Genomic DNA, 26,758 nt, shown 5'->3' with positions numbered 1-26,758 from the left:
ATAGAGATGTAGAGCATGGAAACAGACCCTTCAGTCCAACGCGTCCATGCCGACCAGATATCTTAAATAAGTCGAGTCCCATTTACCTGCATTTGGCCTATATCCCTTTTAACCATTCCTATTCATAGGCTCATCCAGATGCCTTTTAAATGTTGTAATTGCACCAGCCTCCATCACTTCCTCTGGCAGCTCATTCCATGCATGCACCATCCTTTGCATCAGAAAGTTGTCCCTAAGGTCCCTTTTAAATCTTTTCCCTCTCATCTTAAATTAATGCCCTTTAGCTTTTGACTCCCCTGGGGAAAAGGCCTTGTCTATTCACCTCATCTATGCCCCTCATGATTTTATAATTCTCTATAATAGGTCACCCTTCAGCCTCTGACTCTCCAGGCAAAAAAGTCTCAAGACAATCTAGCTTCTTCTTATAACTCAAACCTTCTTGTCCCAGTAACATCGTTGTAAGTTTTTTCTGTATCCTTTCTAGTTTAACATCCTTCCAATAGCAGGGCGACCACAATTATCCTCATTATTCTAAAAAGTGACCTCAGCAATGTCTTGTAGAACTGCAACATGACATCCCAACTCCTATACTCAGTGTTTTAACCAATGAAGGCAAGTCCGCCAAACGCGTTCTTCACCACTCTGTCCACCTGCGAAACCACTTTCAAGGAACTATGAACCTGTACCCTAGGTCCCTCTGTTCAACAACATTCCCTGCAGTCATCCCATTAACTGTGTAAGTCCTGCCCTGGTTTGGGTTTTGCAGATATTACCTGACTTAAGTTTTTGTTCTTGATTTCAACATCTTGCACCAATCAGTGTATTTTATATGTCCAAATATTCACGCCCTTCCTTCTCCTAAATGTTCTTCCCATGTTCTCCTGCTGCTGTTAACATTTTTTTGGGGTTAATTTCATGAGCAAATGATAGCCTGCGGTATGTTTGTTTGAGTGGTAATGATGTATGTGTGAGCCTCAACCATAATTGGCAACAGATGACTCACTACAGGAGGCATCACTAAATCCGATCCCCTCCTCATTAAACCACCAGATAGGGACATTCATCAGTTAGTCAACAACAAAAGGACAAGTTGGGCAACTTCCTGCTTCCTAACCCAGGATGCCAAGGTCAACTCTCAGAACTTGTGATCACCCTGAATTAGATCAGCCTACAGCTTATCTATTATTGCTTACTGAAATCTAATCTTGGGACTTTCCAAAATCGAAATGCTGTAAATGCTGGACATCTGAAATAATAACAGAAATGCTAAAGATAATCAGCAGACTAAGTAGCATCTATGAAGAGAAGCAGAATTAACATTTCAGATCCGTGGACTTTTATCAAAACTTAGAACTTCTTTGGTCTGTTTGCCTCTTTCTGCCATCTGGACATGCTTCATCAAACTATTGGGAGGCCAGTCCAGATCTCATCTGACCCGAAATCAACGCAATAGTGTGATTTGAAAATGTGTTTATTAATTGAAGCTTATCCATAAATATAATGTGACTTTTTTCAATAAATGTATCAAGTTTCAGATCTGTGATCTTGCAACAGAACTTCTGATGAAAAGTCATCTTACTGAAATGTTAACTCTGTTTCTCTCTCCATAATTTCGGCCTGACCTGTTGAGCATTTCTAGCATTTCCTTTATATAATTTTGATTTTCAACATCCACGGTATTTTTCTTTTCAATGACATAGTACCTCAGGTTAACTGACATGCTGATTGCTATGAAATTACATCTTATATGCACTTCCCTGAAGGCTAGAGCAGGGAATAAGGATAGAACAGCACTATTTGATTGATAATAAATTAGCACTGTGATTCATCATCAATTGGACAGTGAATAGGGTTATTTTATAAAAGAAGACAATGAATAAAAAAACTAGACTCATATTTAACAGTGAAGACGATGCAAATCGAATGTATATGGAAATTCAATAAAAATAAAAATATGAGTTTTAATGCTATTCTACATTATAATGTTTACTTTAAATAGTCCCCATATAAAGCAGTATTGCTTTGTTGGAAGGACATTCCAGATGGCTGTATACATCAGGCAAAAAAATAAAATTATAGTCTGGAATTTCTTCAGTTCATATACATGTCCAGACTAAGGCTAGTTTCTCAGAGATAAATCCAGCTTAGAACTTTTCTTGTTGCACAAATGATTAAATAACAGATTATTATGAGCTAATTCTCCAGTAGACTTCAGTAATTTCTTCAACAGAAGTAAAGGCAATAAATACAAAAATGCAATTATCAAGGTTGCACAGTTTTAACAGTTTTAATGTCATCATCGAACACACTCACATTGCAAAGTCTCACGACAGATGTGCAACCATGCAAAACTTCCTTACAAATCGATAAAAGTTTAATACTAAAGTTAATTGTGATCATTCAGCTGACCAATCTATTAGTCAAACAGTCACCTGATTTATGGTATCATTTTGATAATTATAGTCTGGAATAATACATTCATTCATGATTTCACTACTTGAAAATCAGAATATTCAATTGCACTTTGAAACATTGTTTTTTAAAAATATATCTCCATCAAACGTATGAGGTTTTGAACTTTTCTCTCTTGAAATTGCATGAGAGTCGGATTAGTTATCTGTCACATCAATATGCATTAATCCTTCCTTATCAATCAGGTGATATCATTCCAATGTGATGTGTTTGATTAATTATTAGCTTGTGGGAAAATCACAATATAACAACAAATTTAATGAATTATAATGTATTAAGAAGACTTACAGTTCCCTCAGCCAAGGCAGAAATTACATTCCCCAGAGCAGAAAGTGACTTATTGATGTTTTTAGCTTCATCAAGGACAGCTCCTTCAGCTCCAGTCTTGCTGACCTAGAGTGAACAGATACAATCATGAAGGTGTTCTAATTAACTAGCTTAAGTCCTTTTAGAATATGGGTATCAAATTGATTAGATTCAGCTCTATCAAAACATACAATGACATTGTTTTTTTAAAGTCAGTCAAAAAGATATTCAGATCATTTTTGTTAACTTTTTCCATCTATTCAGTGTAGCTTCTCCCTTTTCTATCAAGTGGCTGGTCATAAGGCAATTGGCACATTGGGAGTAAAAATTGCTCACATAAAATCAAAGAAACTAATGAAATCCCAACTGAAGGTCCACCTTAATGTAGAAAAATTGAGGTTCAAATTATTATGGCTGCTATTTGCAACAATTCCAGTATTGCATAAAGGAAAACCACAGAGTTCAAGGCCATCTGAGCGATGGCACAATAATTGAAGGCATGGTAAATTGACTATGGAGAAAGAAAAGGGCTTCTGTAAATGTGAAATGTCTTTGCAACACTGATAACTTGCTATGGTACACAATTGGTTTTGTTTAAAGGAAACAAATCAGCACTTAAAACTTGGACACTCCCAAGAAATCCAATTTAATTATCTATTCAGGTATTCCATTAGAATAAAGAGCTTATAGAATGATTCAATGTTTTAACAAATTGGGCAGCAATTAATCCAGTTAATTAGAAGCTGAGTAAGTAATTTCATTTCTGTTTAGCAAACTACTATTTTAAGTTTAGACTAATTGTATTCCCATAAAGACAAAAGCATTTTTGAGTCTATCTTGTGCAGTACTATTAATTCCAATAAAGATAATGAGGCAGGGGTCACACAGCTTTGATTTCTCTTCACAACTAATAGTTAAACCAAAATCACTGCATCACGATAAAACATCCAAAGAAAGTATATTTCACCTTTTCACTGCCAGCTAAATCTACAAGGTACAGTTTGCCACTAAGTTTCTTCTCCGTTTCCATGTTCTCCTGTTTAATATTAATGAGAAAGATGCTGTGGCTTCGAGAACTGTGTTCATTCATGTCTGTGTAGACAAAAAGTAAAGTTAATTGGAAGTCAACTGTTTATTTGTTTATTCACTATCAAGCAAGATCCAAAAGTTAATTGGATAAATGATTAAATGGCAGAAAGTTGTAGGGCTATGGCAAAAGATCAGAGGACTGGATTGTACTTGTAAAGAGTGAAGACAACATAAAAAGTTTAATGATTTCCACATCATTGTAAGACAACATTACCATACACATACCCAATGCTGCAGCCAGTCGTAACTGCAACACCAAAAGAAAGCAATCTACTTTCCCTTTAGGTGCTGTTCAAGCTGCTCAACCATGACTGTTTTTCTTTTACTCATTGAGAATTTGGCATTAAAAGGTGAGGATTTTGGATTACTTGAAAGTGCTTTCTGCTATGAAATGCTCACAAAATGTCATCATCAGTGGGAAGCTTTACACTTTGAGTAATGATCCATGCTTTGGAGAGGGTGCAGAGAAGGTTTGCAAGGATGTTGTCGGGCATGGAAGGTACTAGCTATGAACAGAGGTTGAGTAGGTTAGGTTTATTTTCACTAGAAAAAAAGGAGATTGAGGGGGGAACCTGATTGAGGTTTACAAAATCATGAAGGGTATAGACAGGGTGGATAGAGACAACTTGTTCCCAGGGTGAAGGACTCAACGACGAAAGGTCATGTTTTCAAGGTGAGAGGTGGAAAGTTTAAGGGAGATAAACATGGCAAGTACTTCACACAGAGGGTGGTGGGCATCTGGAATGCATTGCCAGCAGAGGTGGTAGATTCATTTAAGATGCGTCTGGACAGATGCATGAGTAGGTGTTGAGCAGAGGGATACAGATGCTTAGGAATTGACCAACAGGTTTAGACAGTACATTTGGATCGGCTCAGACTTGGAGGGCCGAAGGACCAGTTCCTGTGCTGTAAAACTTTCTTTGTTCTTTGTACTTTAACCACTGCAGGCATGCTTTCTAACAGACGTGCCTGAATTTTGTCTTCATGATGTATTCAAAGATATGAAACCTTTGAAGGTAGAAGGGATGCATAATAAACATGCTTCCATTAATCCATGTATATCTGAAAGCATCAACAGAGGATCGGAATTTCTAATCTACAATTCATCGAATGAAGCAAGAGAATGTGTGTTATTTCCTTATCTCCAATTCCTTGTATTTGAATAGCATCTTTAATAATACACACCCAAGGCATTTCACAGAGGCATTATAAATAAAAATATGATACCAAGTCAAATAAGTAGGTATGACCAAGTTTAATTGAAGAGTTACGTTTTAAGGAGAAACATGTGGTAGAGAAGCGAAGGGTTTTAGGAGGTAAACTGTCTGAGCTCATATAGTTTTTGCCGAAAACGTCGATTTTCCTGCTTCTCCAATGCTGCCTGACCTGCTGTGCTTTTCCAGCACCACACTCACGACTCTAATCTCCAGCATCTGCAGTCCTCACTTTCGCCTGTATGAGCTCATGGCCTAGGCAATTGATGGAGCGATTAGAATGGGAATGTTTAGAGGTGGGAATTAGAAATGAATGTATTGTGGAAAGGTTGCGGACCTAGATAAGATTATAGACTGACAAAATAGAGAGACGAATAGAGGGATTTGAAGACGAGAAAAATTTAAAAATTGGGAGGTGTTTAACCAGGAACCAATGTGATTCAGTGAGCACAGGCATGATGGGTGAACGGGACTTAACTGGAGCAATATGGTTATTGAAAGCAAGCTTTTGCAGGGTGGAAAGTGGAAGGCTAGCCAGTAGTGAATTGCAATGATCAAAAATAGAGATAACAAAGGCATGAATGAAGGACCAAAAAAACTTAGACAGACAAATGAATCAGAAATGCAGTTTGACATTGAAAAGATAAGAGTTCTGTCTTTAACACAACTGCCCTGCATGCCTGATCAGAAGACTGCCTAGGCCAGTGACTTTATGTGCACAAACCTTACAATCCAGGGTAGCCATGAATATGGCCTCCACTGGAACAGTTACCTCACAAACATTGGCTTCTGACTAACTAGTTCTGAGCTTTTCACAGACAATACAACATATAGTATTGCTCTTTCTTTTGAAACACCTTACTCCTATCACTATAACATTGGTCATTGGACTTTCTAATCTAGAAGAAAATTACCAATCTATTTTTGTTTTGGAATAAACGAAGCCCCTTTTATAATCTTTTACAGTGTGCACTTTTTTCCAAAAGTATTTTGTGAAGAAGTTTCATGGCATTGCTTACATGTTAAGATGTTGTGCCTCCACCTTGTAGATTCAGCATTTGTTGTTCTCTGTTGTTTCTGTTGTTAATGTTGTCTCACTGGATAATGATGTTTCCAGTGCAGTTACCATTAATCTTTTCTGATTTTCCAGCTCAGGTGTAGGTTGAAAATGACTCAGCAAACAGCTGAGGTTTGAGACTTGGATACAAATACTATTGGTATTCCATCTTGCACAAAGATTGCGCCCAGTCCTTTAGTAGAAACATCTACTTGCAATGTGACAGGTGTCTTGCGATCATAGCATGACAGACCTACCTCTTTTGCATATTATTACTTTGTGTTTGTTTAAACTCCTGCTGCGTGAATCTGACCACGGATAGTCTGCATTTTCTATCATTACCTCCTGCAAGTTTGCTGTTGTGTCTGACTTATGCCATATGAAGGATCTCAAATATTGGATTAAGCCAAGGAAAGTTCTTAACTCTCTTATCTCTTGGGGCTTACATTCTAGTCATGATCCTGTCAGGACATGACTCAATGCTATCCAGTGTGCACACCATTCAGGAAAACTGACATTCAATCACTTCCACAATCCATTTGTCTGTGTTTAACTTGGTCCCAGCTTTTCTGGTTCTATCCATTCTTTCATGTAAGCTGCTATCATGAGCTTTATTGTTTATACCTGTGCAAGATCTGTTACCCCAACTGTTTCTTTGCAATCTCTGTAGGTCTCATCTACGTCTTCCAGAATGCATTCTGGCACAACTTAATGCACAAGACACAGGAACTTGTACAACCTAAAGGATGTATTGGATGTTGTCAACAGTGAAGATTTCCTGTCCGGTTTCACATTTCACTGGTCATTACTGACATCCAGTCTGCTGAAAACTCTTGCTTTTGCCATTGCTGGTATGATCTCTCCTAATAATCAAGTGGACATTTGATTCATTGTTATGGCGTGGTTAAAGTCTTATGGATCCAGGCAGATTCTTAGCCATCCATCCAGCCTATTACTCACCACAACAGAATTTATCCAATTTCTAGCCTCCCTGACTCTGGCAATCTCCTTTATTTCTTCTATCTCTTGGACATCTCTTCTCAGCTTAACTTTTAGTTCTGTTGATATTTTATACGGGGTATGATGGTCAATAAATAAGTATATAAATCTGAGGATTGACAAGGTTTTAGAATACAGCAATGGAGGATCAGGAAACTGATAAAGGAAAGATGGAACAGAATATAAATGCAATGCAGCAAAATACATTTTAAAAGACTGTAAAAACTTCAACAGGTACATAATGAAGGCTTATGCCTGAAACGTCGACTCTCCTGCTCCTCGGATGCTGCCTGACCTGTTGTATTTTTCCTCTGCCACACTTCTCGACTCATACAAAAGAAATGCTTGGTTAAGCCAAATGCAAATCAATTCAAAGCAGATTCAGATCTGGGAAAAGGAAAGACAACAGATAAACTAAATGATCATTTTTATGTGTCTTCACTGAGGAAGATACCCCCCAAAATGAAAGATCCGAGTGACTCAGGAGAATGAGAAGTTGATGGAAATTAGCATTAGTAAACAGTGAAACTGGATAAATTAATGGGGTTGAAAATTTATATGTCCTGGAACCTGATAGTTTACGTTGAAGGAAGTTGGTAATCATCTTTTAAAATCCATAGTTACTTGAACGATTCCTGCAGATTCAAAGCTTGCAAATGTCAGCCCTCTATTCGAGAAATGAGCAAAGGAAAACCAAATGGGGGAATTGCAGACCTGTTAACCTTATGTCAGTCATAGGGAAAATGCCAGAATTCATCATAAAGGATTGACAAAGGACAGACTGTATAAAAATAATCTGTGCATAGTCAGCATGGATTTGCAAATAGAAAATAATGTTTGAAAATTTGTAGTTTTGGGAGGATGTCAATAACAAAATTGATAAAATGGACTCAATGGAAGTAGCATATTTGAATTGGTTGACAAAATTAAAGCATATGGGATAGGAGGTAATGCACTGACATGGATTAGGTTTTGGTAAACAGACAGAAACAGACAAATAGTAATAAATGGCCATTCCTGAGTCCACAGACTGTTATTAGCAGGGTACCGCAAAGATCGGTACTTGAGCTTCAACTATTTACAATGACTCCAACTTGGGGACAAAATGAAATATTTCCAAGTTTGCAGATCATATGAAGCTCAGCAGGAATGCTTGTGTTTAAGAGAGATGTAAAATATTTTCAGGAGGATTTGGACAGGGTTAGTGATTGGGCAAGAAAATGGCAGATGAAATATAATATAGAAAATCTGAGGTTATCTATCTTGGTAGGAAGAACAGATGTGCATTTACTTCTTAGAGGTTGGAAAGTATAGATCTGCAAAGTAACTTGGAGTAACAAGTCCTTGTTAATAAGTTGCTGAAGATTGCAAACCCATTGAAAAGCATTCACTGATCAGATGGAAAGAAGATCTGATACAAATGAACCCAAAAGATTTCAGTGAAATGGTTGAATGGTTTGAAGATTTTGAGAATAGGAACATAGGTACGGTGGATAGGCCATTCATTCATCAGACCATCATGCCTTTTACTCAACAACCCCCATAACTATTTCTACTACTGATAACCAAAAATGTATCAGCCTCTAGTTTAAATATTTTTGAATTCTGTGTTTCTGCAGCCCTCTGGGATAATTAACTCCAACGATTCACCACCACCTGAATAAATAAAGTTGTCTCCCTCTCAGTCGTGGTGCAATATAATAGGAAGGCTAATAGAATGTTAGCACTTATCATAAGAGGATTTGAGTGGAGAAGTGGTTAAGTCTTGCTTAATTGTCTCTGAGCTTAATTAGATTGTACTTGAAATTTTTAACTCTCTATCTCAGGAAGGATATGATTGCCATAGAAGGAGCGCAACAATGACCCACCAGATGTTTCCAGGATGGTGGAACAATCCCATGAAGGGAGATTGGGAAAATTGGGCCTGTATTCCTGAGAGAGTTTTAATGAATGAGAGATTATCTCATTAAAACTTACAAAATGTTTGAAAGGGGACAGACAGGGTAGATGCAGGTAAGATGATCCCCCTTCTCGGGGAATCTAGACTCAGCAGCACATTTTAAAAATAAGCAGGATGAAATTACGACTGAGAGGAAGACAACTTTATTTATTCAGGTGGTGGTGAATCGTTGGAGTTAATTATCCCAGAGGGCTGCAGAAACACAGAATTCAAAAATATTTAAACTAGAGGCTGATACATTTTTGGTTATCAATGGTAGAAATAGTTATTGGGGTTGTTGAATAAAAAGCATGATGGTCTGATGAATGAATGGCCTATCCCCCATACCTATGTTCCTAGTCTCAAAATCGTCAAACCATTCAACCATTTCACTGAAATCTTTTGGGTTCATTTGTACTAGATCTTCTTTCCATCTGATTGGTGAATGCTTTTCAATGGGTTTGCAATCTTCAACACTCAGTGTCACCTCCTTCCCCTCATGTTTTGCTCAGATAATCTGCAGTCTTCACAGATAGCAGTACCATCTGTTTCAGTGACATAGGGTATTGAGTTAATGTCTTTTCCTTCATCTGTCCCTCTGCTTGTGGTTGTTCCTAGTTGTAGAATCTCAGTTTCCCAATTATTGTTTCAAAACAACTTTTCCTTCCAAATTTCCTTCCAAATTTTCAGGAACAAGCTTCTGGTATAGTCTCAGTGGAATGATGCTACTCTGTATTCCGGTATTAATCTTTACCTTTAGATTTATCATTGTAATTGTATTTCTCACTCTGTTCTTGAACTGAATGGCTTTGTGAATTATTTCTCTCTTGGAACTATCACATCTAGGCAGTTCCTCTGTCCACAAGGTATTATGAACTAGGAGCAGAAAGCCATTCAGCCCATCGAGCCTGCTCCCCCTTTCAATAAGATCATGGCTGATCTGATAATTCTCAACAGAGGTAAACCTAGTTTATTGCATCAGGTGCTCCCAATGTGGTCTTCTCTACATCAGGGAGTCCAAACGTAACCTTAGGCAATGGCTCACCAAGCGTCGCAGCTGAGCCCATAGGGGATGACCGGACCTCCCAGTCGCCACACATTTCAATTCCCTCAACCACTCCCTTTCCGGGATGAACATCCTTGGCCTCTTCCATTGCCAAAACAAACCACAGTGCCTATTGGAGTAACAACACCTCACCTTCCACCTGGGCAGCCTACAGCCTGGAGGACTCAACATTGAGTTCCCCAAGATCAAATAACCTTCCTCCCCATCCCCCGACTCCCTTCCCAGCACCTCCCCATCACTGTAACTCATCTCTGCCACCAACCAGATCCATTCCTCCCACTAGCTAACCAGGTCATACCCTTTACCTGACTCCACCTCTCCCTACTTCACCACCACCTCCTTTATCTGCAGCTCCCCCTATACTCACCCTCAATCCTGAAGAAGGGTTAGTGTCAAAACGTCGACTTCTCCACCTCCTGATGCTGCCTGGCCTGTGTTCTTCCAGCTTCCTGCCTGTCTGCTGATAATTCTCAATGCTAGTTTACTGCCTTTACCTCATAACCCTTGATTCCTTAATGAATTAAAAACCTGTTTTTCTCAGCCTTTATAGCCTTCTATGATCGATAATTCCATATATTCACTAACCTCAGAGATGAGAAATTGCTCCTCATCTCTGTTTAAATGTGTGGCACCTTACTCTAAGATTATACCCTCTGGTCTTAGACTGTCCCACATGGAGAAACAACCTATCCACATCTGTCCATCGTCTTCTGAAACTCATTGGCATCTTGTTGGCCAGATATAGAAGATCTTGTTGCATTTGAACTAAGACTATATACAATATTTGTATTAATAACCTGGAAGAAGGAACAGAATACACAGTAGTCAAATTTTGGAGTTGACACAAAAGTAGGTGGAAAGGCAAGTTAAGAGAAAGATACAAACAGTTTATAAAGCGATAGTTTTAGGTTATGTAAGTGGGCAAAGGAGCATAATGTGGGAAAGTATGAAGATTTTTTGAAGATAGAACTTCAAGGATAGTATTATTTAAATCTAGGGAAAGAGACTAGATAACATTGCAGTATTTGGGGTTTCTTATGTTCTAAATATAAAGCTCGCATAAAGGTACAGTAGGTAATAAAGAAGGCTAATGAAATGTTGGCCCTTATTTCGGTGGGTTGAAGAGTAAGGGTCATGAAGTCCTAGTGCAACTGTACAATGTACTGATGAGCCCACATCTGGAATACTGCAAATAGTTTTGGTTCCCTTGTTTAAATAAAGATATTATTTCATTGAAGGCACTTCAGACAAGATTCAATAGGTTAATCTCTGATGTGGAGAGATTGCTTTATGAGCAAACAGCAAGCATGTTGAGACTTTAATCATTGGAATTTAGATGAGAAGTGATCATATTGAAACATATCAGATTCCCTGGGTAATCCAAGATGAAGGACAGGAAAAAGTTGTGGCTGTTAGAGCTACTCCTTTTTTGAGGTATTTTCAGTGTTGGAGGTAATTTTCTTGAATTCTAGGAGCATTAATTTCGGTTTTAAAAGTAGTTGCTTTGTTTTGGAACTCTGGGGGTGGGGGGGGGATCAAAACAATGGCACTTTAAAAAGAGGAAATGGTGACAAAGGTAGAAACCACATGGGAAATTGTAGGACATTGGCTAGGCCACTATTGGAATACTGCGTGCAATTCTGGTCTCCTTGCTTCAGGAAGAATGCTGTGAAATTTGAAAGGGTTCAGAAAAGATTTACAAGGATGTTGCCAGGGTTGGAGGATTTGAGCTACAGGTTGAGGCTGAACAGGCTGGGGCTGTTTTCCCTGGAGCTTTGGAGGCTGTGGGACACGATAGAGGTTTTTAGAGGTTTATAAAATCATGAGGGGCATGGATAGGATAAATATATAAGGTCTTTTCCCTGGGGTGGGAGAATCCAAAACTAGAGGGCATAGGTCTAGGGTGAGGGGGAAAGATTTAAAAGGCACCTAAGGGGCAACGTTTTCATACAGAGGGTGGTGTGTGTATGGAATGAGCTGCCAGAGGAAGTGGTGGAGATTGGTACAATTACAACATTTAAAAGGCATTTGGATGGGTATATGAATATAATGGTTTGAGAGGAATATGGGCCAAATGCTGGCAAATGAGACTAAATTAATTTAGGATATCTGGTCAAGTTGGGCTGAAGGATTTGTTTCCATGCTGTACATGTCTATGACTCTGTGCTTTGGTTTTCATTTCCTACCCCTTTGTCCAGTTTCTCTCGTGACTCACCTTCCTTCGCTCTGCACAACTCTTCTCAGTGACTGACCTTTAAGTAAGTGTTCCATATGCAGGATAGTAACTCCAGTCTGAGAGTTCGGGTGACCGTGCACAGTTACTGCAAAACTCTCTAGTTTGAGTATATTCTTTTGTTGCTGGTTTAGTAACTTACCCCGATGCCTTTTTCATGGCTTAACTGAAGGCTAGCTGTTTGGGTAGGTTAGCATCCTCATCTATCTCCTTGCAGCTACATGTGCTCCCGCAGTGCTTATGCCATGCAATATGGTGAACTTGTCCTTTCCGATTAGCACTGGTTATATTTGAGCATGTGCAGAACCACAAATTATTTGATTTATCAGCCATTTGTCTGTATCTTTAAACTTACATTTTCTGGCTGTAGTCTTCATTCTTATTACAAAGATATTGTCACCTATCTCCTGTCTGAGGCCTTGAAGTATGATTTTGGTTTGATTTTGGCTGGAGATATGTGCTGAACATTTCAAACATTTTATCTGCAATTCTGTTGTCTTCTTTAGTAAGCTTCTAGCTGTTAAATCTAATCCTTTGTTTCATGTCTACAAAAGGATATAATAGACCTTCTTTATGTTACCAGTTATTTTTAGGAATCAAAATATCAATCGACACTTTTGTTTAATCTTTCCAAATGCCTCTATGGCAGTATGAACTGGGCCAATGGGAGCAAAGACTTTCCACAACAATCAATCAATGTGAGTCAAATTAGTTCTTTGTAATTTACTGTTTATGAGGAAGTGACATCAATGCTGTCTCACTAGTAGCTTGACTATCTATTATCTAACCATTTTATTTTGAATAAAAGTTAAAAATACACCAACCTGGATTTATATTATACCTTTATATCTCATAAGTAGCTTCACTATCTATTATCTAACCATTTTATTTAGAATAAAAGTTAATATAGCACCAACCTGGATTTATATAGCACCAACCTTTCACAGCCAAAACATTATAATGGACTTACAGAGGGGCAGAAGACAGAGAGACAGGGTGCATGGCTCAAAGCAGGTAATTAACAAAAATGACCCACAAACTTGTTCCATGTTTTGATTTACAAACTGTACTACAACTCTTGGAGAAAAACAGGTTAAGGAATGTTTCAGAAATATTTGGCTGTCATCCTTTCAGAATCAAGACCTACGCAGTGTATGCTAAAAAGAATGAGTCACAACAGAGCATGTTGTGCAGGAACTAACCAGTCATCGATAAATTTTAAAACTTTCATGGTCAACATTAATGCTCAAACTTTAATGTATCAAAGCCCCAAAACCCATGTAGAGTTTATAGGATATCAAAAAATTTGCAGTTACTCACTGGTGACAGCAACATGACGGTTTGCCTTTCCTTCATCAATAACATCCATTACCTCTTCAGGGCTAGAAACAAACCTCTCCGTACAACCCTTTGGAAATTTTACAAAAGTAAAGTTATTGGAAATATTTTAAAGACCATGAACAGCACAACAAGTTTTCCTCAGGTTAAAGTGGACTGCATTTATAAAATATCAGCAAACACATGAGTTTTATTTTAAGAAGCACAAGGAAATGTTTTGCAAGGTTAATATAATTTTGGACCTGCATTTGCAATAGTCTTCCAAAATGGTTTCACCCTACAGCTAATACTTAGATACATGGACACTAATTCTTCCACACGCTCTTAAATATCACTCTAATTCTTAAATCTCTTCAATATAATTGGCCAGGAAGATGGGAAGCGACATGAGGGAAAAGTGTTTCATGTGGCAAGTTTTTTATGATCTGGAATCCATTAGCTGAAAAAGTTTTGAAAGTAGGATCAAAAGCAACTTTCAGCAGGAAGTTGGATAACTACTTAAACGGGAATAAATTATGGGATAAAAGTGGGGGAATAATTGGATGGCGCTCTCAGAATCAGCACAAGTGTGGCGGATTGAATGGCTTTCTGTATGTCTTATGCTTTTTTTATGTTATCTCACTCTTATTTTCAGAGCGTACTTAAACATTTAGATTATGTGCATCATCATGCAAATCATAAACAAGGGGCAGTATTTATAAGCAGTGAGGAAGGTCAATACTGCTGACTTGAGAAGCTGCACTGACCTCTTTTAAGGAAGGCCCACCAAAATAAGTACCACTCAGGCACTTAACTGGCCAATGGAAGGCCTCCCCGAAGGCAAGGTTCCATGCAGCTGAGGCCTTGGATCATTGCTAAATCCCAGATCACAAGCAACTGATGGCAGAGTGAGGATTTCAGGGGATGACAGTCACAGGGTCATACAGCAAGGAAACAGACCCTTCGGTCTAACCAGTCCATGCTGAACATAATACCAAACTAAATCGTCCCACCTGCCTGCACTTGGCCCATACCCCTCCAAACATTTCTTACTCATGTACTTATCAAAATAACTTTTAAACCGTATAACTGTACCTGCATTCACCACTTCCTCTCCAAGTTCATTCCACACAAACCACTCTGTATAAAACAGTTGTCCCTCATGTCTTTTTAAAATACTTCCCCTCTCACCTTAAAAATATGGCCCTTAGTCTCAAACTCCCCCACCCTAGGGAAAAGACACCTGCCATTCAACTTATCTATGCCACTCATGACTTTTATAAACCTCCATAACCTCCTATGCTCCAGTGAAGAAAGTCCCAGCCCACACAACCCTCCATTCCTGGCAACATTGTGGTAAATCGGTTAGAGAGAGAGTAGCTTTTATTTGTCATTTCTACCACATAAAACTGATAGAGTAAAAACAAGACAGCATTTCTCCAGGACCAAGGGTCCTACATGAACAGCACAAACTACACAATCATGCACACTGTAAAGTGCATAAGAAGTGCAAAACACGAAAGTTACAGGATAATAAAAGAATAACAAATTTGAGACATTTTTCTAACAGCAATTCAAAGTCATGCAAAGAATTCCAGATGGGAAAGAGTCCAGTCATAGGTTGGGGGAAGAAACTGTTCAAAAAGGGGAGTAGGGATAACCCTAGTAACTATAGGCCGGTGAGTCTCACTTCTGTTGTGGGCAAAGTCTTAGAGAGAATTGTAAGGGATAGGATTTATGCACATCTGGATAGGAATAATGTGATCAAGGATAGTCAGCATGGTTTTGTGAAGGGCAGGTCGTGCCTCACAAACCTTATTGAATTCTTTGAAAAGGTGACGAAGGAGGTTGATGAGGGGAAAGCGGTAGATGTGGTATATATGGATTTTAGTAAGGCGTTTGATAAGGTTCCCCATGGTAGGCTACTGCAGAAAATACGGAGATATGGCATTGAGGGTGAGTGGGAGGTCTGGATTAGAAATTGGCTGGATGGAAGAAGACAGAGGGTAGTAGTTGATGGCAAAGTTTCTTCATGGAGTGCCGTCACTAGCGGTGTTCCGCAAGGATCTGTTTTGGGACCATTGCTGTTTGTCATTTTTATAAATGACCTGGAAGAGGGGTTAGAAGGTTGGATGAGCAAGTTTGCGGATGATACGAAAGTCGAAGGAGTTGTTGACAGTGAGGAAGGATGTGGCAGGTTACAGCAAGATATAGAGAAGCTGCAGAGCTGGGCAGAAAGGTGGCAGATGGAATACAATGTAGCTAAGTGCGAGGTGATTCACTTGGGGAAGAATAACAAAAAGATGGGGTACTGGGCTAATGATCGGATACTTGGTAGTGTGGATGAGCAGAGGGATCTTGGTGTCCATGTACACAGATCTCTGAAAGTTGCCACCCAGGTAAATAGTGCGGTGAGGAAGGCATATGGCGTACTGGCTTTTATTGGTAGAGGAATTGAGTTCCGGACTCCTGAGGTCATGATGCAGTTGTATAAGACTCTGGTACGGCCACATCTGGAATATTGTGTGCAGTTTTGGTCGCCATACTATAGGAAGGATGTGGAGGCACTGGAACGGGTGCAGAGGAGGTTTACCAGGATGTTGCCTGGTATGGAAGGAAGATCGTATGAGGAAAGACTGAGACACTTGGGGCTGTTTTCATTAGAGAAAAGACGGTTTAGGGGTGACTTGATTGAGGTGTACAAGATGATTAGGGGGTTAGATAGGGTTGACAGTGTGAACCTTTTCCCGCGTATGGAGTCGGGTATTACAAGGGGGCATAGCTTTAAATTAAGGGGGGGTAGATATAGGACTGAAGTTAGGGGTAGGTTCTTCACTCAGCGAGTCGTAAGTTCATGGAATGCCCTGCCAGTAGCAGTGGTGGACTCTCCCTCTTTATGGGCATTTAAGCGGGCATTGGATAGGTATATGGAGGATAGTGGGTTAGTATAGGTTAGGTGGGCTTGGATCGGCGCAACATTGAGGCCCAAAGGGCCTGTACTGCGCTGTATTCTTCTATGTTCTATGTAAACTGTTGCACAGTCTGGCTGTGAGTGTCCGATTGCTCCGGTATCGTCTGCCAGATGGCAAGAGGAAGAAGAGTTTGAGTGAGGGGTGTGTGGGGTCTTCCATAATGCCCTTAGCCTTGCGGATGCAGCATGTGGTGTAAATGTCTGTAATGGATGGGAGATAGACCTTTATGATCTTCTCAGCTGTCCTCACTATCCATTGTAGGGGCTTACAATCCAAGACGGTGCAATTTCTGAACTAGGCAGTGATGCAACAGCTCAGTGAAGTCCCTGTACAATGTGGCAAGGATGGGGGTTGAAAGGAGGGCTTTTCTCAGAATGACACAGAAAGTAGAGACACTGCTGGGAGCTCGTGATAAGGGTCCAGGTGAGATTCTCCGTCAGGTGGATGCCAAGAAACTTGGTGCTCTTCACGATCTCTATAGGGAAGCCATCAATGTCCAGCAGACAGCGGGCGCTCCATGCCCTCCTGAAGTCAACAACCATCTCTTTCATCTTGTCCACATTCAGAGACAGGTTGTTGGCTCTGCACCAGTCCGTTAGCTGCTGTACCTCCTCTCTGCGTGCTGACTCGTCATTCGTGCTGATAAGACCCACTATAGTCATGTAATCAGACCCACTATAGTCATGTGATTCCACCTGTGCATCACTTTACAGTCGTGTGTCAGCAGGGAGAACAGCAGTGGGGCCTTGGGGGGACCCCATGCTCAGTGTGGTGGTGTTTGAGATGCTATTCCCAATCCAGACTGACTGAGGTATCCCAGACAGGAAGTCCAGAATCCCATTACAAAGGGAGGTATTTATGTCCAGCAGACTCAGCTTTCCAATCAGGTGCTGAGGAATGATAGTGTTAAATGCAGAACTGAAATCTATGAACAGTAGTCTAACGTAGGTGTCCTTCTCCAGGTAGGTGAGGGCCAAATGAAGGGTGGTGGAAATGGCATCATCTGTTGAGTGGTTGGGTCGATACGAAGGGTGTCCAGTGAGGATGGCAGTAAGGTCTTAATATGCCTCATCACAAGTGCCTCTCGAAGCACTTCATGATGATGGGTGTAAGCGCAACAGGGTGATAATCGTTGAGGCAGGATGCTGAAGACTTCTTTCAGCACGGGGACGATGGTAGCGGCTTTGAAGCACATTGGAACTATGCTGTAGCTCAGGGAGATGTTGAACATGTCCGTGAGAACATCCACCAGTACGCCAGTACATCTGAACCCTCTCCAGCTTAATAATATCCAGAACTGAACACAGCACTCCAGAAGAGGCCTCACCTATGTCCTTTACAACCTCAATATGACATCCCAACTCCTAAATTCAATGGTCTGTGCAATGAAGGCAAGCATGCTAAACACCTTCTTAATAACATTGTTTGCATGTGACACAAACTTCAAAGAATTGTGTGTCTCAACCCCTAGGTCTCTCTGTTCTACAACACTACCCAAGGGTAATGGAACAGGGTGAGTGACTCACAGTAGGCACTCTCCCTTTCCCAGTCATGTCTCTGTCTGCCAATAAATAAGGGTCCAACCTGCAAGCAGCCCCACTTCAATGGTCCACTAAACAGCCTGCCTGGCAACAGAGGGATGGCAACACACGCTCCTTCCTGCTATAAACGTAATCAATGCGGAGGTGGGAAGGCAGCAGAGTGATCATCTGCCTGAATAATTACCTCACCTCACCATCAAACCTGCTATGGGTGGAGGGAGGTATTAAATTCCTCACAGGCTCTGGGATTCTCATATTAATTTCAGTGAAATCCCGAGGTTTTCTTCAAATCTATTTGGTCAATATAACTGCAACACATAGCACTTGCCTTTGCCTACAATGCTGCAGTCTTCAGGGACTAGCTGAACAACTAATCTCCGACTTTGCCTGCAGCAATTAGAATTTGTGGCCTTAAAAGTAGTCTTGGCAACAGAGTAATCGATTGTGTCATCACTGGCTGAACAGTCCATGAAATATAAAACAGTTTTTCATCCAAATCACTGTGAAGCGTTCCGAAGGTCCTCTGTACTTTTACAATAAAATCTACATTCACTTATTTGTAATCACAATGATCACCGCTCAGCCATTGGGTACAGGACATATTCCTTTGCGAGTGGGCGCTACACAACTCAGTTGTGCTTTCAACACTTAAGAACGTATTCAATCTTGGTTTTCAAATGGCATTTGAAGTTTCTCATGTGGGCGAACTCTATTTGTGCTTTAGCATTGAATGCATTTCAGAACAATGATTGTCAAACTATAAACACAGAAACTTGGAACGATTAAAGCGTATGTCTCTTTTCCTAGTTCTAATTTTTTTATTCACATGTGGGATGTGGGTGTTGCTGGCTGGCCAGCATTTTCTGCCCATCCCTGATTGCACTTGAGAATGTGCTGGTGAGCTGCCTTTTAGAATCGCTGCAATACATGTATTATGGGTCGACCCACACGGCCCTTAGGGAGGCAATTCCAGGATTCTAATGCATCAAAAACTCAACATTGACCCTACAGTGAGGAAAATTGTACAGATGTGGACTATGCACAGGATACAAGATAAATCCAATCTGAACAATTACCATACCACAGTAAAGTGATGGATGGAGTCATCAACAATGCTATCATGTTGGTTTCTGATGGGGGTATTCACCTTCTGATTCATTCCAGATTTGATTCAAACATGGTCAAAAGAGCTGAATTCTTGAGGCGAGGTGAGAATGACTACCCTCAACTTCAAGACAACATTTGATAGACTGCAGCATCAAGAAGACTGAGCAGACTTGGGTTAATGACAGTTGGGGGAAGACTGATTTGAGGCATATGTAGCACAAATGAAAATGGTTGTGGTTGTTGAGAGTCAGTCAGCAGGACAGTGGCCCAGACACAATCACATTCAGCTACTTCATCAATGACCTTTTCTCAATCACAAGGTCAGAAGTGGGGATGTTCCCTGATGATTATAATAATGTTCAGCACTAGTCACAATTCCTCAGATACTGAAACATTTCATGTCCAAACTCAGTAAGATCTGAACAATATCCAAGCTTGAGCTGACAAGTGGCAAGTAACACTTACATATCATCCATTTAGAAATACATCACCATGCTTCAGTGCCACTCGATCAAAATTCTGAAACTTCCGCCCTTAAGACACTGTGAGTGTCCCTACACCAGCAGGGGGTCTAGATGACAGATCATCACAAGAAATTCCGGCTCAGTCAGCAATGCCCACATCCCCGAATGAATAAAAAATGAAAGGGATAATGAGCTCATCAATGTTCAAGTGTTAATCTATTCCATCAACTTGTTGTGTCACTTTTGTTATCAGGACTTCTGTAGCAAAAAGGCACTCATGGAGTTGGCTTTTATTTGTTAAATTCTTAGATCTACTCGGAATTGTTAAAAGCTTTGAGGCATGATGGACCTGAGACCTATCTATCTTCTCATTCTTTGCGACATCAATCTAACCAAATTTTACCATTTTTCTTCATTCCAAAATGCTGGAGATATGCCAATCAATCTGCAATGATTTTATTCACATGGGTATCTCTAATTCCACTTGCTTTTGTCCAATAGCAGAAATACAGTCTACATAATGCATTTATCCTTCATTGATCAAGAGATTTCAACAAATCCATCTCTAAGTAGTTTGATTGACTTGGTACTTGTCATATTCATTGATTCAAGGAATCATGTTATTATTCTGCACATAGAATGAATCTTACCTTAACAAATGGCACTCTGTTTTTATCCTCATGGACTGACAGATTGGTTTTTGAAACTGTGAAATTAAATTACGTCTCTGTGAACAATTTGTACCATAAACAGGTAATATCACAATGAACTGACTATTTGATATAACAGTTTTGTTGTTTATTAAATAAAGTTTCACCCAAATTGGAATTTTTGCAATTTATAAGGATCTTGTTTAAAGTCAGTTTTTGTAATGAAGCAAACTATTGTATAGCACACAACATTGTCAATAAACTGAGGCACATGGAAGGAAGTGTGATGAACCGGTGATTCTTGCTCTTGAATAAGGTAGTGACTGAGAGAATGACTCATTGGAAAGTAAAATATAATTGTGTGTAAAATAAGGCAGTGATCTTAATGTTTCATATTCCCCAATAGGCAAGTTAGATTAAGGTCACATTTAGTTTTCATATTTTAAAGTATTTTTAATTGGCTACCTCATTGGCAAAAACAGAAAAGTAAACAAGATCCTTACACAGGTCCACAGGATGTAACCACTAGCCATATCAGAAAAAACTCCATTAACCTCTATCTTCTAGCCTTTCTGATTCCACTTAGATTAGATTCCCCTACAGTGTAGAAACAGGCCCTTCGGCCCAACAAGTCCACACCGATCCTCCGAAGAGTGACCCACCCAGAGCCATTTCCCTCTTACTAATGCACCTAATACTATGGGCAATTTAGCATGGCCAATTCACCTGACCTGCACATCTTAGGTCTGTGGGAGGAAACCGGAGCACCCAGAGGAAACCCACACAGATACGAGGAGAATGTGCAAACTCCACACAGACAGTCGCCCAAGGCTGGAATCGAACCTGGGTCCCTGGCGCTGTGAGGCAGCAGTGCTAACCACTGAGCCACTGTGCCCACCCGATTATATCCCTTATGGAGTTTGTATCTTAATTTAAAGGCAATTTTCATGTTTCCTGAACAACAGCTTTCTGAAAAGCCGTTTCCAAAACATTTACAAGTTCCTTTGCATCCACAGTGATTCTTCCAAAACAAAAAAAATCAATAAGACTAGTCAAGCATGACATGCATTTTACAAATCCTTGACGACCATCTCTGATTAGTCCATGGCATTCTAAGTGGTTTGTAAATTCTTGGTAATGTAAAGACCCTGGAGGATTGATTTTCCTGGTACTACTGAACAGGTTAATTAACTTTTAAAAACAACACAGAGAGTTTATCAAGAGCCAGGAAAATATTCTTCCCTCAACCAACATTATCCTTCTCTCTCATTCATTTCACTTATCTTTATGGAATCTTGCTGAGTGCATAAGTAAAGTGTTTGCCAATGTAAGGATTGCTGCACTTCAGAGGTGGTAAGATGACATAGAAGTGCAATGCCTTCTGATTCAGTTTCTTATTTGTGTTAGCAAAGGATTGCTACTGCACCTTGAAAATAAGAAAATTTTCTTACCATCGAGTAAATCCCGAATTTTGTCCATGTAGATCTCAAAATAGGAAACCTACAACAAAATACAGAAGATAATTTAAATGGAATTATAACTGCAAATAAATATTCTTTGCTTTTGAATTAGATAAACACAGCCACCAGCGTCATACTAGGGGACAAGTTTATTCCTTGAAGGGGCATATCAGAAACTTGCCATGATGCACTAGGGCAAGCCATTGCTGTGTGGCCCATGGCACCACCTGCCCCCATGAAAATCATTGAGAAAAAGACAATCATGAGAACGATCAGATTCTTTTTATATCCATACTTTGAAATGCAAGAAATCCAGTTAAACCTGTTGAAAACCAGCTTGTTTTCATAAGGGTCCAAAGGGTACATGGTCCAGTTTAATGTATTCTTGGGATATGGCCATCATTGGTTGATCGAGCATTTATTGCCCATCCATACTAACCCGGGAAGAGGTAGTAATGAGTTGTCTTCTTGGCTTGCTGCAGTTCCTGGGGTGCAGGTACACCTATTGGACTGTTAGGAAGATGCTCCATGATTTTGGCTCAGCCTTGTACATGGTGCCCAGGATAAGGGAGTTGAGTTAGTCACCGCAGAATTCCTAGCCTCTAGCCTGCTCTTGCAGCCACAGCATCTTTGTGGCTAGTCCAGTTTAATCAATGATAACCCTCAGGATAATGACAGTGAGGGATTCAGCTGTGGTAATGACATTACTAATCAAGCTGTGATAGGTAACTTTCTCTTGTTGAAGATGATGACCTACTCCTGCTTCTATTTGCCATAGATACAGTTCTTAGGTCTAAAACGATGAAATGTCATAGGGAGAAAGTGGGAACAGTGTATTGAGTAGCACAATCAGCCATGATCATACAGAATGCTGGCACAGACTTGAACAACTGATTGGCCCACTCCTGTGTGAGGTTTTTGTATAAAGAACGTTTGGCTATATCTACTGCAGTTTACAGGAGTAAGAGACTACTTACTTGAAACAGTTAAGATCCTGAGGAGTCGCAACAGGGTCGATGTGGGAAAAAGTGAGGACTGCAGATTCTGAAGATCAGAGTCAGAGTGTGGTGCTGGAAAAGCACAGCCGGTCAGGCAGCATCTGAGGAGCAAGAGAGTCGACGTTTCAGGCTTAAGCCCTTCATCAGAAATGATGAAGGGTTTTTGCCCGAAACATTGATTCTCCTGCTCCTCGGATGCTGCCTGACCTGCTGTGCTTTTCCAGCACCACATTCTTGAGGGTTGATGGGGGAGGCAAGTTTAAACTTCTGGGGGAATCTCGACTGGGTGTCATTTTACCTCATTAAAGGGTCACCCCTTTAAGCAATAAAGATTTCATTTTTCTCTGAGGGTCTCAAGTATTTGGAGCCCTGCTGGGTGTGACAGGAACATTTGCCCTCTCAAGTCAATACCTAGCAGCCACCATTTTCCAGCACGCTATGGAAATGTGGGGTCTGGTTAGAGCTAGGTAGAAGCCAACAAACTAATCAAGCTTTTTCTCATTATTCATATTTCAACAGTATCATCTCTTTCCAACACTTCCACAATGTCAGATCTCAAGAGCACTCTTTGTGGTACCTGGAAGTAGTGTGCGCAATAAAATGGGGCCAAAGAGATATTTATCAATGCATGTGTACATTGGGATCTGCACCAGCTTTGGCTAATGTACCAAAGTTAATACAGTTCAGAGCCCTTTAAAACTTCTCTAAATTGCTACTTTATACACAACAAGCACCAACTCACAAACAAGCATAGCATAAAAGACAAGAAAAAACTGGTCAACAGGTCATTACACAGGGTGCAAAGTTATGGTTATGCAAAAACTGACTTTTCTCTAAACAACTGCTTCATATTTACCTTAATATGGAATTCTAGATTCTCATCCATAGAATAGATGTGGTCAAAGATGTCATGTGCTATTCTAGGAATTATGCCCATCAGCTGATGATTATGAAGCTTTCCCTGCGGACAGAAGTTTCAACAAAAAAGATTATTTAGTGTACTAGATATTGTTGAAAAGATAATTATTCTGTAGCACATATTAAAACAAATTAGATTCACCTAATATCTAGAATACCTCACCAAAGCAAGCTTAGTTAACTTTCAAAGGACTGCTGTGCAATGTGCAAAAACTAATTATGAACAATATGGTGAAAGCAAGTCATGACGGTGACAGAAAAAGTCTGCGTGGAGGTTTCACAAGTGGGAAAACATTTGGCAGATGAACTATAAGGTGGGGAAATGCGAAATTTAAAGAACTTTGGCAGGAAGAATAGAGGAGCTGCTTCTAACGTAACTGGAGAAAGATTGCAGAAATCTACAGAACAGAGGGATTTGAGAGTCCATGTGCACAAAACACAAGAAATTAGCATCCAATTGGTAGTCTTCCAATTCTCTGTGTCTTTTCACAATCCCAGCCTTGTTCTCTAAGGGGTTTACGTTCACTTTGGCTTCTCTTTTCCTTTTTATATCTTTAAGGAAGCTCTTGCTTTCAATCTTGATATTAATTGCAAGTTTATCTTCTCCCTCTTTTTTTTGTATTAGTTATCTTTTTAAATACTTGCCCAAACCTCTGGTTTACTTTTGCCAAATTGTATGCTTTTTCTTTCAATTCAATGCTATCCTTAACTTCTCTGCTTAATCGTGATTGACTCATATTCTTCTTTGAATCCTTCTTTGTCGCTGGGATATATTTTTGATGTGTGCTGGGATCTATTTTCTTAAACATCTATCATTGGGCGGCACAGTGGCTAGCACTGCTGCCTCACAGCACCGGAGACCCGGGCTCAATTCCCGCCTCAGGCGACTGTCTGTGTGGAGTTTGCACGTTCTCCCAGTGTCTGTGCGCGTTTTCTCTGGTTTCCTCCCACAGTCCAAAAAACGTGCAGGTAAGGGATAGGGTTTGAGGGCGGAGGTGCAGGCTGCGCATGAGATGCTTTGGAGGCATCTTCAACCATGTGGGAAAAGAAATTGTGGACTTTAAAGGAGGAGGCCATCTGGTGTGTTTTGTGGTGGAACTGGTCCTCCTGGGAGCAGATACGGCAGAGGAATTGGGAATACAGGATAGCATTTTTGCAGGAGGTAGTGACACCCCTTACTAGCCTATTACCTGCCCTCGATCTCTTCATTTCAAACTTCCGTCAAGACATTAACCCCCTCCTCCACTCCAACCTCTCACCCTTACAACGCGCAGCCCTCCACTCCCTCTGCTCCAATCCCAACTTCACCATCAAACCAGCAGATAAAGGGGGTGCAGTGGTAGTTTGGCATACCGACCTCTACACCACTGAAGCCAGACGACACCTCAAAGACACCTCCTCCTACCATCCCCTCGACCATGACCCCACCACCCCCATCACCAAACCATCATCTCCAGACTATACACAACCTCATCACCTCAGGAGATCTCCCACCCACAGCTTCCAACCTTGTAGTCCAGGAACCCCGCACTGCCCGGTTCTACCTCCTACCCAAGATCCACAAGTCTGACCACCCCGGCCGACCCATTGTCTCAGCATACTCCTGCCCCATCAAACTCATCTCCACCTATCTCGATACTGTCCTATTCCCCCCAGTCCAAGAACTCCCCACATACGTTCGAGACACCAACCAATTGCCCTCCACCTCCTCCAAGACATCTGTTTCCCTGGCCCCCAATACCTCACCTTCACCATGGACATCCAATCCCTCTACACCTCCATTCGCCATGACCAGGGCCTCCAAGCCCTCTGTTTCTTCCTCTCCCGACGTTCCCAACAGTACCCTTCCACTGACACTCTCATTCGTTTGGCTGAACTGGTCCTCACCCTTAACAATTTCTCCTTCGAATCCTCCAGAAGAAAGGGCACCAGTATGGGCCCCAGCTATGCCTGTCTCTTTGTCGGCTAAGTAGAACAGTCCATCTTCCATAGTTACACCGGCACCACTCCCCATCTTTTCCTCCGCTACATTGATGACTGTATTGGCACCACCTCGTGCTCCTGCGAGGAGGTTGAGCAGTTCATTAACTTATTCCACCCCGACCTTAAATTCACCTAAACCATCTCTGACACCTCCCTCCCCTTCCTGGACCTCTCCATCTCCATTACTGACGACCGACTTGACACTAACAATTTTTTACAAACCCGACTCCCACAGCTACCTGGATTACAACTCTTCCCACTCTACCTCCTGCAAGAATGCTATCCCATATTCCCAATTCTGCTGTATCTGCTCCCAGGAGGACCAGTTCCCCACCGAACACACCAGATGGTCTCCTTCTTTAAAGGCCACAATTTCCCTTCCCAACATAGTTGAAGATGCCCTCCAAAGCATCTCATTCACATCAAGCACCTCCACCCTCAAACCCCATCCCTCCAACCGTAACAAGGACAGAATCCCCCCCCAGTCCTCACCTTCCACCCTACCAACTGTCGCATATACCGCATCATCTGCTGACATTTCCGCCACCTCCAAACGGACTCCACCACCAGGGGTATATTTCCCTCCCCACCCCTTTCCGCTTTCTGCAAAGACCGTTCCCTCCGTGACTACCTAGTCAGGTCCATGCCCCCCCAACAACCCACTCTCCCCATCAGGCACCTTCCCCTGCCACCGCAGGAATTGCAAAACCTGTGGCCACACTTCCTCCCTCAGCTCCATTCAAGGCCCCAAAGGAGCCTTCAACATCAAAGTTTTACCTGCACATCCACCAATATCATTTATTGTATTCGTTGCTCCCGATGCGGTCTCCTCCACGTTGGGGAGACTGGACGCCTTCTCGCAAAGCGCTTTAGGGAACATCTCCGGGACACCACCACCAATCAACCTCCCCGCCCCCCCACCGCGGCCCCACATTTCAACTCCCCCTCCCACCCTGCCCCGGACATGCAGGTC

At 41.0% G+C, this 26,758-nt stretch overlaps 1 protein-coding gene across 1 annotated transcript in view; it reads right to left on the bottom strand.

Annotated features, from left to right (window-relative positions):
• LOC122551741 (kinesin heavy chain) overlaps positions 1-26,758 on the bottom strand; it is a 204,646-nt gene that overhangs the window by 89,255 nt on the left and 88,633 nt on the right. The window contains exons 4-9 of the mRNA XM_043694135.1: positions 23,741-23,845; positions 21,878-21,926; positions 20,427-20,482; positions 13,696-13,783; positions 3,746-3,870; positions 2,761-2,865 (exon numbers count right to left, since the gene is read on the bottom strand). Of these exons, the coding sequence (XP_043550070.1) occupies positions 2,761-2,865; positions 3,746-3,870; positions 13,696-13,783; positions 20,427-20,482; positions 21,878-21,926; positions 23,741-23,845 (528 nt within the window). The remainder of the gene's footprint in view (positions 1-2,760; positions 2,866-3,745; positions 3,871-13,695; positions 13,784-20,426; positions 20,483-21,877; positions 21,927-23,740; positions 23,846-26,758) is intronic.

Source organism: Chiloscyllium plagiosum, chromosome 7 (genome assembly GCF_004010195.1).
Source record: "Chiloscyllium plagiosum isolate BGI_BamShark_2017 chromosome 7, ASM401019v2, whole genome shotgun sequence".
Lineage (NCBI taxonomy): Eukaryota > Metazoa > Chordata > Chondrichthyes > Orectolobiformes > Hemiscylliidae > Chiloscyllium > Chiloscyllium plagiosum.
The sequence above is the reverse complement of the archived record's forward strand: the minus strand, read 5'-3'. Positions and strand labels throughout refer to the sequence as shown.